Here is a 12,540-nt window from a genome sequence, read left to right on the forward strand (position 1 = left end):
TCATGATGGTTAGCATAAGCAAGTAATATGCGAATAGCCTCAAGTCTAGCAACAGGTGCAAATGTTTCATCGAAATCAATTCCTTCAACCTGTGTGCATCCTTGAGCTACGAGCCATGCCTTATTCCTCACCACAAGGCCATTTTCATCTTGCTTGTTGCGGTAGATCCACTTTGTGCCAATGATATTGTGCTTGCGAGGATCTGGACGTTTGACCAGTTCCCAGACATTTTTTGAGCTCGAACTGATGTAATTCTTCTTGCATTGCCTGAATCCACTCAGGCTCCAGAAATGCTTCATCTATCTTAGTGGGCTCTGTGATAGAGACAAAAGCATAGTGCCCACAAAAGTTAGATAAATGTGAAGCTTTTGAGCGTGTGAGAGGACATGGCGCTTTGATGTCATTGATGATCTTTTCAAGTTGCACTTCTTTTGCAATGCGAGGATGAGCTGGTTGTCGTTGAAGAATTTGATCAGCATTCTCTTCAGCACCATTTTCTTCAGTAGGAATGCCATCCTCGGTAGCCTTGAACTTGATAGTTTCCTCAGGTACAGTAGGTAGGTGCTCTCTTTGCGAGTCATTAGTTTCATCGAACCGCACATCTACAGTTTCAACAACCTTGTGAAGAACGTTGTTGAAGACTCTGTAGGTGTGCGAGTCCTTTCCGTAACCAAGCATAAAACCTTCATGTGCTTTCGGTGAAAATTTTGAGTTGTGATGAGGATCTCTAATCCAACATTTAGCACCGAAGACTTTGAAATAACTTACATTGGGTTTCTTATCAGTGAGGAGTTCATAGGCAGTCTTCTTGAAGAATTTGTGAAGATATACTCTGTTGATGATGTGGCACGCAATATCAATTGCCTCAATCCAGAACCGACGAGGCATTTTGTATTCATCAAGCATAATGCGAGCCATCTCAGCAAGAGTCCTGTTCTTGCGCTCCACTACGCCGTTCTGCTGAGAAGTGTAAGGAGCAGATAACTCATGAGTAATACCAAGTTCATTAAGATAGTCATCGAGACCAGAATTCTTGAACTCAGTGCCATTGTCACTTCTGATGTGCTTGATCTTCACACCAAAGTTGGTTGAAGCCCTCGAGGAAAATTGTTTGAAGACTTCCTGCACTTCATGTTTGTAAGTAACAAGGTGTACCCATGTATAACGAGAGTAATCATCAACAATAACAAAGCCATATTGAGATGCATCATTTGAAACAACAAAGTAATGATTAGGACCGAAGAGATCCATGTGAAGTAATTCAAATGGGCGAGTAGTGGTCATGATAGTCTTCGCTGGATGCTTGGCCTTAGTCATCTTCCCAGCTCCGCAGGCTCCGCATAGGTGATCCTTGAGGAATTTGACATTCTCGATGCCAATGACATGCTTCTTCTTAGCAAGCGTGTGCAAATTCCTCATGCCTGCATGACCAAGTCGTCGATGCCAGAGCCAGCCTTCTGAAACTTTTGCAAGTAGGCACACGGCTGGTTGTGGTCCTGTAGAGAAATTAGCAATATACAGGTCTCCTCTCCTAAAGCCTTCAAAGACTTTGGAATTGTCAGCTTCCATAACCACAACACAACGATACTTGTCAAAGACAACAACCATATCAAGATCACAAAGCATTGAGACAAACATAAGGTTGTATCCTAAGGACTCAACAAGCATGACTTTGTCCATGTGTCGATCCTTTGTAATCGCAACCTTACCTAGACCCAATACTTGACTTTTGCCTTTGTCGGCAAAGATGATATGCTTCAGATGCGACGGAGATAATGGAGCATCCACCAATAGATTCTTGTCACCAGTCATGTGATTTGTACATCCACTATCGAGGACCCACTCAGTGGCTTTGGGTTGATCATCCTGCAGATGAATTAGTGCAGCTTGCAAACTCATATACTTCATCAATGAAGAATATGACATCAATTCATCAGATCAATTTCATCAAGCAAAAGAACAGATACAGCAATATGAGGATGTGAGAAATGAAGGTTCATTTATTCATGATTAGCCTGCGTCCTATCAGGCATGCTCAGGTCTCCAGCAAATTCTTCAGACGATTAGTACGTCTGGAGACCTGGCCCTGCAGAAGAGATTAGTTTTTTTTCTTCACCACCCACATCTGAAGGGGTGGCAAAGAGTTCATCATTCTGCAAGCTCCATACGAGAAGGATGGCATAGAAGCCAGTCCATTTCGTTTCACATAAGAGGGGTTAGAGTGAGCATAAGAGTAAGCAGAGAAATTCTTTAAGGACTTATGGACATAATGATTTGAAGAATAATGCACATATCCATAATCCTTAGATCTTCCCTGCAAAACAGACGGGTTAGTACGATGATGTTCATATGAGGACTTTGATCCTTTTGAGGAGTATGATCCATGTGAGGAGTTTGGTCCGTATGAGGACTTGGATCCATATGAAGAATTTGGTTCATATGAAGAATTTGATCTGGGGTTCCTATTCTTCACAGGTGGCGTCATGATGACATTCACCTGAAGATTTTCAAGGCATCTTTTGAGAACCCAGATTTTCTTCATAGGGGAACCGTTCCTGCAGTTAGTGCCAACATATCTAGCAAATACTTCACCATTCTGATTTTTGAAAAGTTTATAGTTGGGGTCAAATGACTCATCATCAGAACGAGGAGATTCACATGCAAATCCAGATAAGTTAGATGGATCAACTGGAGGTCCCTTTGCAGCAACCCATGTAGTTTTGGGGTACTGCTCAGGCTTCCAATATGTACCATCAGCATTGAGTTTCCTCTCAAAAGCAATACCCTTTTTCCTAGGGTTCCTGTTGAGGATTTTCTTTTTAAGCACATCACAAAGAGTATGATGCCCTTTGAGGCTTTTGTACATGCCTGTTATGTATAATTCCTTCAGCCCTGCATCGTCAGTGATACTAGCAATGTCCTCAGATGAGGAATTAGTGATAGCAGAGGCATGTGAAGAATTTGAAACATTAGCAACATTTGAATATTCAGGTGAAGAATTAGCAGATTCACGTTCAATGCATTTCAAACAAGGAGGAACAAATTCTTTCTGAGAAGCGCTGATTTGTTGAGCAAGTAATGAATCGCGCTCCTTCTGAAGATCTTCATAACTCACTCTTAACTTCTCAAGGTCTTGCTTTCTTTGAAAAAAATCATAAGAAAGCTTCTCATGATCGGATAAGAGAGTGTTATGATGACCTTGAAGATTGTCAAACGTAGTCTGAAGTCTCTGAAGATTTTCAGTCAAGGCTTTAGTGCGATCCATTTCTTCACTCAACATATCATCACTTTTGTCTAGCATGTTTTGAACCTTTTCAAGAGCCCTTTATTGTTTTACAGCAATCTTAGCAAGTTTAGAATAGCTGGGCTTAAGGTTTTCATCAGATTCATGCTCACTGGATTCAGAGGAGGTATATTTGAGTACCTTGGCACCCTTTGCCATGAAGCAATAGGTGGGAGCGTAGTCATCATCGCCTTCATCAGCCTTGTTGGTGAGGTCATTTTCTTCAGTGTTGAAGATAGACTTGCTGATGAATGCAGTAGCGAGAGCTAGGCTCGCCACTCCGGATTCGGACTCCTCAGATGTCTCCTCTTCCTCATTTTCTTCAGATTCAGCCTCAGAGTCCATTTCCTTGCCAATGAATGCCCTAGCCTTCTTGGAGCTGCTCTTCTTGTGATATGAAGACTTTGAAGATTTTGATGATGAAGATTTTGTGGATTTCTTCTTTTTCTTCGCATCATCAGAACTGTAATCCTTGTATTTCTTCTTCTTTGATTCCTTTTCCCACTGAGGACAATCTTGAATGTAATGTCCAGGTTTCTTGCACTTGTGACAGAGCCTCCTCTTGTAGTCACTGGATGAGGAATCATTGCTCCTTGAGGGTCTTCCAAGGCGACCACGTCTTGAAAAATTTTGGAACTTCTTCACGAGCAGAGCCAGATCATGGCTTAGTTCTTCAGGATCACCAAGGCTGCTACCAGAGTCTTCATCTTCGGACTCAGATACTGCCTTGGCCTTCAGTGCATGTGATCTGCCATAGCTCGAACCATAGAGATCTCTTTTTTCAGCAAGTTGGAACTCATGAGTATTTAGCCTCTCAAGATATCAGCGGGATCAAGTGACTTGTAATCAGCACGTTCTTGTATCATCAATGCCAGAGTGTCAAATGAGGAATCAAGCGATCTCAGCAATTTCTTCACCACCTCATGGTCGGTGATGTCAGTGGCACCAAGTGCTTGAAGCTCATTTGAGATGTCAATGAGGCGATCGAAAGTTTGTTGAACATTTTCATTGTCGAGTCTTTTGAAGCGATTGAAGAGATTGCGAAGAACATCAATTCGAGAGTCACGCTGTGTTGAGACTCCTTCATTCACTTTGGACAACCTGTCCCAGATAAGCTTCGCTGTCTCCAAAGCACTCACTTTGCCATACCGTCCTTTGCTCAGATGGCCACATATGATATTCTTCGCTTGAGAATCGAGTTGCTTGAATCTCTTCACATCAGCAGCATTCAGAGAAGGTGTGACTGAGGGAACACCATTTTCCACAACATACCAGAAATCGTTACCAATTGCCTCAAGATGCATTCACATCTTATTCTTCCAGTAGGGGTAGTCCGTCCCATTGAAGGTAGGACACCCAGCAGAGACCTTGATCATACCTGCAGTCGACATAACTAAACTCCAGGCGGTTAAACCAAAATCACACAGAACAAGGGAGTACCTTGTTCTGATACCAATTGAAAGTGCGTTATATCGACTAGAGGGGGGGTGAATAGGCGATTTTTATGAAATTCTTCACTGAGGAATTTGCCGGTGAGGAAATTCCTTAGCGAAGAACTACTAGTAGCAGAATAAGTATTCAAAAGTAAACATAACAGAATACAAGCATAGTCATCATGATGAAATGAAGACAGACACAGAGTATAGGAAGCGTAAGCACATGATAACACAGGATGAAGACAAACAGACTGAATAAATTAAACTGAGAAAATTGAGAAAGTCTTCAAACATAGATATGAACAAACACACAACACAGTTATGAGGAAATGAACGAGTTGAGGGAATAGAACCAGTAAGCTTGGTGAAGACAATGATTTGGTAGACCAGTTTCAACTGTTGTCTCAGTTGTACGTCTGGTTGGAGCGGCTGAGTATTTAAACTCGAGGACACACAGTCCCGGACACCCAGTCCTGAACACGCAGCTCATGACACCCAGTCCTCACCATATTCTCCTTGAACTAAGGTCACACACACCTCGTCCAATCACTCGTGGTAAGTCTTCAGGTGACTTCCGAACCTTCACAAACTTGGTCACTCGGCGATCCACAATTCCTCTTGGATGCTCTAGACCATGACGCCTAACCGTCTGGAAGAAGCACAGTCTCCAAAGATAACAAGCCTCGGATCCACGCAGGATCAATCTCTTCAGTGATGCTCAATCACTTGGGGGTTGTAAGTGTTTGGGTTTGGATTTTTCCTCACTTGATGATTTTCGCTCAAAGTCCTCGGAGGATGGGTTGCTCTCAAATGACAAGTGTCAGTTTTTCTCGGAGCACCCAACCAGCTAGTGGTTGTAGGGGGCGGCTATTTATAGCCTAGAGAGCAACCCAACATGATAAGACATAAATTCCCTTCAATGATATGACCGTTAGGTGGATAGATATTTTGGGACAGCTGGCGCATAGCACAACAACGGTCGGAATTTTGAGTAGCAAAATCCTCAGGCCTATCATGTTCCTCACTGTGTAGGAAATCCGCACTGGCGAATTCCTAACTCTTCAGTGAGAACAAATTTCTCAGAGACCAGAAAGAACTTCGTCTCTGTCACTGAAGAATATGACTGGACTGTATGAGATTTCTAATGGCTTCACTCGAAGGGATTGGTAGGTGTAGGATTTTGAGTTGAGCATCACATGGAAATTTTTCCTTAGTATTTCCTTGACCCCATTTAACAGTACGGTGTTTCCTATGACTCAAGAAAGAGAAAATGAAACTACGAAAACAAAAGTCTTCATGCTTCATGTTCCTCAAATGAATACCAAGTCTGCAAGGTCACACCAATTTCTTCACTTTCAAAGTCTTCAGAAAGTCTTCAGAAATCCAAAGTCTTCAGTCGAAGAGCTTCATTTTTAGGGGTCGACTTTCACTGTAAATATCAAACTCCTCATAGACTTATAGACCTGTGTACACTCACAAGCGCATTAGTCCCTTAACCTATAAGTCTTCAATACACCAAAATCACTAAGGGGCACTAGATGCACTTACATCATCACCACCTTTTGCAAAAAGGAAGTGAATAGTTAGACATTTAAGAATATGAATTTGTCGAGTAAAACGATAAGACCGACCAAAACCCATTGGGTGTAGTATTTACTAGTGATTTTCATAGGCTGTATTGAATTATATTGTTGTAGCTATTAGATTATTATCTTTCAGACTCTCTTTCTTTGATTGTTTTTAGTATATATTTCCTACTGCAATGATTATAATAAGCAAGAAGTTTGAATTTTCTAATATTTCATTTCAGTAATCCGAAGTAGCCTAAATGTTTTTCTACAAGTACCTGTCAGCATGCATGCTAGTAATTACTTCTTAGTTGCTGACATTTTGGATTGTTGTCGTACAGGGTAAGATGGAGACACACATGTCTACTGAGATATTAGATCTGGTTCTGGAAAGATTTTATATCCTAATTTCAACGCTTCAGGTACTTTCAATGTCTCAGCTTTCATGGTTTGTACATACTTTCTAATGAGTCAATGTAGACGACCCTATGCTGTTATCATATTCTAAAAAACCATAATTTCTGCCAATATTTATCCAAAAGACCAAAAGTAATATGTACCAATACATTTAGGCCTCTTTTGGTTCATATGATAAAAATGTTGTAGGAATAGGAAAATCATATAAAGTGAGATGACATGCATCTTAATTCCTATAAAGAAAGAGATGTCATTTGATGCATAGGATATAAATTTTTTCATTGAGTCTTATCTAATATTTTTTTTCTTTCAAAATATAAAAGATTGATTCTTATCCTATATAGAAATAGGAATCCATTCCTACAAACCAAATGGCGTCAAAGGAAATTTTCCTACAATCTAGAAATGCCTCATAGATGACGGTCGTGACCCAGGCTTCCATCGGATGGGGCTGTCACCTCCATCCTCTATCTCGTCACAAGCAGGGCCGCGCCGTCTTGGAGGAGGCACAAGGAGGGTTGTGCCACCTTGGAGGAGGATCCACGCCTCCGTCGGACGAGGCCGTCCCCTCCATTACCGATCCCGTCGCGAGCGTCCGCAGAAGAGGGCCGCGGTGCCTTGGAGAAGGCACCAAAGGAGGGTGCTGTTACCAGGTCTGTGTGTCTCCCATCTCTCTTAGCTTCATCATTCTAAATGTTCTAAACTGCAGTAGAGGAAAAGAACGTACAATGCTTCTCAGTCAACCATATGCAAAATGATTATAAAAAGTACATTTGATTGAGCAAAAATTCTAAATGTTCAGTTCAGCCTTGAAAAGAAGTCCCGCACTTTAATCTTTGGCGCTGGATGTGCTCTCTTTCAATTGGAATGTTTGTGCCTAATTGATTTTGAACCTCATTTGCCTGTAGGTCGCTTGTTCTTGCCGTTGCTGCGCCGGATCTGTTGCTGCGGTGGTCAATCTGTGGGTAGGCCTTTATTTTGACCTGTTCTTTCTTGTTTGCGGTGGTTCTAGCTGTGATTTTGACATTGCTTTTGCTGTGGCTTGGTCCATGGTTTGCAGGTGCTGCTTCTATTGGTAGATCCCCTCCTCGGATTCCCGTCCGATCTGTGCCGGCTTTCACGTCTTCGTCCAGGGAACTACAGGTCGACTCCTCCTCTCTTTCCTTTCTCAGTTCCTTTTTATTTGCAGAACTAGGCTTTGCGTTCGTGCGTCGGTCTATGTTTTTTGTCTTCTCTGTACAGGGATGTTTGTTGGATTCGGTTCATGTGTTGGTTAGCCGCTGTTAGATTCGGTTGGTTTGCAGGTTAGCCAAGGAATGTATCTCTTTTTTGTCTTATTGAGTAACCACTGCACGCTCCTGAATTGCTGGTTTCAGATTGTAAAACAAAGATATATGTGCCTCAAACTACTTTGATTAGAATCTGTAGTTTCGGTCCTTTAGCTCAGACTTGATGCTACCGCCTACTCAGACACCATCCCAATGCGATTATATTTATCGTACGATCTTGCTGAAAGTCACTTCACCCCACTAATTATTAAGTGTCTATCGTCGCTTTATGTTGCTTGAAGTCACTGCAGCTAGTTAATCTCCCATTGCCTGTGCTTGCTCGTAATGAATTTCGTTGCATTTTTCTGTCCACAATCCCGGGCTTAATGTTTCCACCGATGTTACAGCCTCCAGATGTTGGATAAAGGCAGCTGCGATGGGGAGACAGCTCAAGACATCATACACGAAGCTAGCCACAATTCAGCAGAGTGGTGACCCTGTTGTGCCACCAGCACCAACATCTCGTATGTCTGTCGAGTATGCTATCGAAGTCATACAGACATTCGATGAGTTCAAACGATTTTTTGTCACGAGCATTGGCTTTGGCGGCATGCTCCAACCTCAAATGTTGCAGAAACTGAACCTGAAATTCAGTGCTTGGACGATGAGCAAGGTCAGCACCACCCGTTGCGCCATTGTACTGGCTGAGAACACGATAGTTAAGTTTTGGGCAGAGGATGTTCACAAAATCTTTGGAATCCCATGTGGACATCACAACATAAAGGGTCGGGATGGCGGCATCAAGCCCGAGGCAATTAAGTTTATAAAGTCCACGTTGGGGATGCAGACAAAAAGGCGTTTAGTGCCGCCCAAAGTTTTTCTTATGAGGGATATATCTGAATCATCGATCAAGCTTGAGAAGGACTGCTTCCAAATCGCCTTCATCATTTTTGTCATGGGTCATGTACTTGTGCCCACCACAAAGCATGATTATGCCACCATTGATTTCTGGGGAGCTCCAGCCAACACTGATGATAAACCAGTTCAACTGGTGTGAGTATGTGCTCGAATGTCTGCTTGCGGGTGTAAGGAGGCTTAAGAATGACATCCTTTCAAACAACCCTGCCACGAACCTCTTTGGATGTCACTTGTTTCTCCAGGTATTCATATATCTACATTCCCAAATTGAGAACAACATTACCTCCAAGTTTGTACCTAACGATCTGTTTTTGTCACAGATTTTCCTGCTCGACAACCTCGACCTGGGGATGTTTAACAAGCCACATACCGTGCTGCCGAGGGTTAGTGTTTTTTACCAGGACTCACTCTGCGGGATGACAAACATGGCTACTGATGTTGGCAAAGGCGGCTATTTCTTATGCTTCCGCACCGGTAAGCTCTGCCATTTCACATGATTCCAACCAACCCCCATCAATATTAATGCTTGTTCTCATGGTACTTCTTACATCATGTAGTTACACCACCCGTCAACTGTTTGCTATGCCCGTTTCAAGCACTCTGCCGCCTAGCAGTCAGAGTCAAGAAACACAGGAAAATCACCGGTTTAGCAATCACCTTCATGCGGTGGTAGCACATCCAAAAACAACGCAAAACGATGTTCCAAGCCCTGCATCTCCACACCATATGGTTGATGAACTCACCGGCACAACCATACGGCTACTAGGTCCGATGGACTTTGCCAACTACTACGAAGGCAGTATCCCTACCTGGTAATAGATCTTCGCATCCACAGTCTGTTACAATATTTAATCACTCAATTCAATCAATTACACTGGTGCATGTTCTTCAACCCTCCCGTTGCATCTTCCAGATTGGCGATGAGATCACAGTTCTCTTGAAGGAAGTAAATGCTCGTTGACTCTCTCACCTCGCAACTGCGCGAGGTCACATCCAACTTGACATGATGAAGTTTTCTGACAAGATGATTGCTGCAACAAGCCGCACATGCACTTGTTGTGTAGCACGTGCCTTTGTGGAGTGTCCACCTAGAGGCGCCACCACAAACAACAGTTCGTTTTGCTCACAGTTGTATGTGTTTCCTATCGACGAATCCTCACACACGTTATGTGTGAACAAAATGTGTTTTTTTTATCTCTGACAGATGATGACAACACTACCCCAGTTAGAACGGCGATTGCTGGGCATCGCCTTCACCTATCGCCTTGTGAAGGTACTTATACCCACAACTTCTCACATTCCATACCATTACCAGCTTCACTTACACTATGTTTCCCCTTAATTGCAGGCAATACTTCTTTGAGCAAGCGGATCGAACCGTTCACACAGCTCATCAGACCAATGTACCACAGATGGATACTGCGCTCCAACACATTTTGCATACGATGACCCTGTTTGCGAAGGAAAATTTACAAGCCATAAGTGAACTCTACATCGACCTCCCAAACGATGCCAGCACAACTGATTTTGGCCAGAGGCATCTGGAACTTCCTTGCTGGAAACACATATACCGGCCTGGTTTCCAAACCAATCCTTGGGGCAGAGGAGTTGTCCCCTACCCTCCACAAGCTGGTGTTGCTCAACTCCTTGAGCAGTTTTTCATCTCTGCACCAGACAACGAGCTATCCTGGTATTTTATGTGCATCACTACACTAGCCTAAGCCCATCGTGCCTCCCACCAACTTGTTTATTTTGGCTGCACTAACAGTATGTCATCGGTGATGCAGCAACTTCCTTGTTCATGAGGAGCCAAGATTTGTTCGGATAACCGGCCATGCGATTAGGGACCAGCTTGTCGGCAACAGACTAATTGGCCATGAACTGATTTCTTTGGTTTTCTGCCATTTTGATCAACTTGATTGTCAAGCGGAAACGGAAAGCCCTTATTTAAGCTGGAGTACCCTATAGAACCTGATTTCTCAGTAAGTCCATGACTCCATTTTTTGAAGCTCCACAATTGAACTTTATGACTCCTGTTAATTGCATTTGACACAGTTTTCCATGCTCTAACTTGTCACTTTTATGTCAACCAGACTCTGGTGTTGTCCGATTCTGATTTCTTGCACACGCTCTCAATAGAGAAGCAGTTATCCGCCGACTCGCTCAAGTATGACATAACATCGTCTCAAATGGTACACAAGGACCGCACGTCTGCTTTACCGTGCTTTTCATATGATATCCACCTACATGTACACACAACTTATTAAGATTTCCTCTTCTCCAACAGTTTATCACACCGGTGCGGCGCCCGAAAGGCTGGATGATCGTAGTTTGGGATATGCTACAGAAAATATTAAATGTCATCGACCCTCTTTATGCCAAAATTTCAACTAAGCACCCCTACAAGGAATGCGACGAAGCCTTGGCATGGAAGCTGCACAGTGCATTATTCGCATGCCTTCATGAATTCTATGCCGGATGGCCGGCAGTCAAGGAAAACTGGCGGATCAAGCATGATCCCACAACTGATGACATCCTTACGGCGTAAGTGACAGCAGATCAGTAGCACATCCTTCTTGCTGAAAAACATTCACCCTCATAACACGTCGCACGCTTCTGCGTTTTGCAGTGATGAGACAGACGTCTGTGCCAGCCGCATTGCTCGGCATTTTGACGGAGACAAGCTTAAGCTGCCTCTTAGGCAGGTCATTTCTAAGCACCATTGTCCTTTATGATTCCATTTTTCCATCTACAGAGTTTTGTTCTTTGGACAATGCATTTCCAACCGGGAATTGACACGCGATACAAATTTGTTCACAGCATAACACATCCAAAACAAAGAAGGATGCCCTGCATGAGTGCTTGAAGCTGCAGGGTAACTTCTCCTAAAACACTCACAAGGCACCGTGGAAAGTCTCAACACCATCAGACTCCGCCTTCGACGACTAGGAAGCCTCCTTGAACAATCATTGTACGAACTTTCATGCATCACATCGTCATAGTTATCTATAGCTTTCCCATAAGAGTATTTTGGTTTGTAAGTTAATACAGTATCACGAATATGCAAGCTATGTCGCTTCCAGACTCTGCTAAAACCACGTATGAGGTCTACTCTGCTTCCCATTGCTTGTTCATCTAGACCCTGTATACCAGTTTGGTTATGCATCCTATACCGAACATTTTGGGTTGTAATTCGGTACAATATCATGAACTTGCAAGCTTTGTCGGCTCCATACTCTGCTAAAACCATGTCTAGTGTCTAGTCTGCATCCCATTGCTTGTTCATTCGATCACTGTATGCCAGTTCGGTTATGCATCCTTCTCCACTCAGTTGCCCCCTAATTATGTGGTGTCTATTTTTCTTTATGCATTCTCCGATGTGGTACCGCTATACGGGGTTTGGCTCCTCTGCTGTACAGTTGTTACTCAGCACATGCGGCCTATCACCCTCAACACAAAGTGGAGGATGAACCTGCGGTCTATGCTTGCCACTCGCTGAACCGTTACCTCGCCACGGATACGCCATGGTCTCACGGACGATGGCTTCGAGGTCAGCAGGGTATTGCAAACTGTTAAGAATAATTAGGGGATAATCCCCACTCTCCCCATGCATGTAATCGCATGATGTGGGAACCGTCACAACGGTTTCT

The 12,540-nt window shown here is 43.3% G+C and overlaps 1 protein-coding gene across 1 annotated transcript; it reads left to right on the plus strand.

Moving 5' to 3' along the window:
- Positions 1-7,086: 7,086 nt before the first annotated feature.
- On the plus strand, positions 7,087-12,232 carry LOC125536653 (uncharacterized). Its single transcript, XM_087543603.1, has 13 exons — positions 7,087-7,357; positions 7,613-7,669; positions 7,765-7,847; positions 8,387-9,132; positions 9,211-9,364; positions 9,448-9,702; positions 9,804-10,163; positions 10,239-10,580; positions 10,678-10,872; positions 10,984-11,082; positions 11,178-11,434; positions 11,520-11,595; positions 11,711-12,232. The coding sequence occupies exons 1-4, from the start codon at positions 7,121-7,123 to the stop codon at positions 9,027-9,029; spliced, it is 1,020 nt and encodes a 339-aa protein (XP_087399729.1). The 5' UTR covers positions 7,087-7,120; the 3' UTR covers positions 9,030-9,132; positions 9,211-9,364; positions 9,448-9,702; positions 9,804-10,163; positions 10,239-10,580; positions 10,678-10,872; positions 10,984-11,082; positions 11,178-11,434; positions 11,520-11,595; positions 11,711-12,232.
- Positions 12,233-12,540: the final 308 nt, after the last annotated feature.

The sequence above is a fragment of the Triticum urartu genome, chromosome 2A, assembly GCF_056163025.1.
Source record: "Triticum urartu cultivar PI428250 chromosome 2A, HENAU_Tu73, whole genome shotgun sequence".
NCBI lineage: Eukaryota > Viridiplantae > Streptophyta > Magnoliopsida > Poales > Poaceae > Triticum > Triticum urartu.

Coding starts and splice junctions, on each gene's coding strand:
- LOC125536653 (XM_087543603.1), top strand. CDS start 7,121: ATGACGGTCGTGACCCAGGCTTCCATCGGATGGGGCTGTCACCTCCAT. Junction 7,670..7,764: donor CTGCGGTGGTCAATCTGTGG/GTAGGCCTTTAT, acceptor CATGGTTTGCAG/GTGCTGCTTCTATTGGTAGA. Junction 7,848..8,386: donor CTTCGTCCAGGGAACTACAG/GTCGACTCCTCC, acceptor TACAGCCTCCAG/ATGTTGGATAAAGGCAGCTG.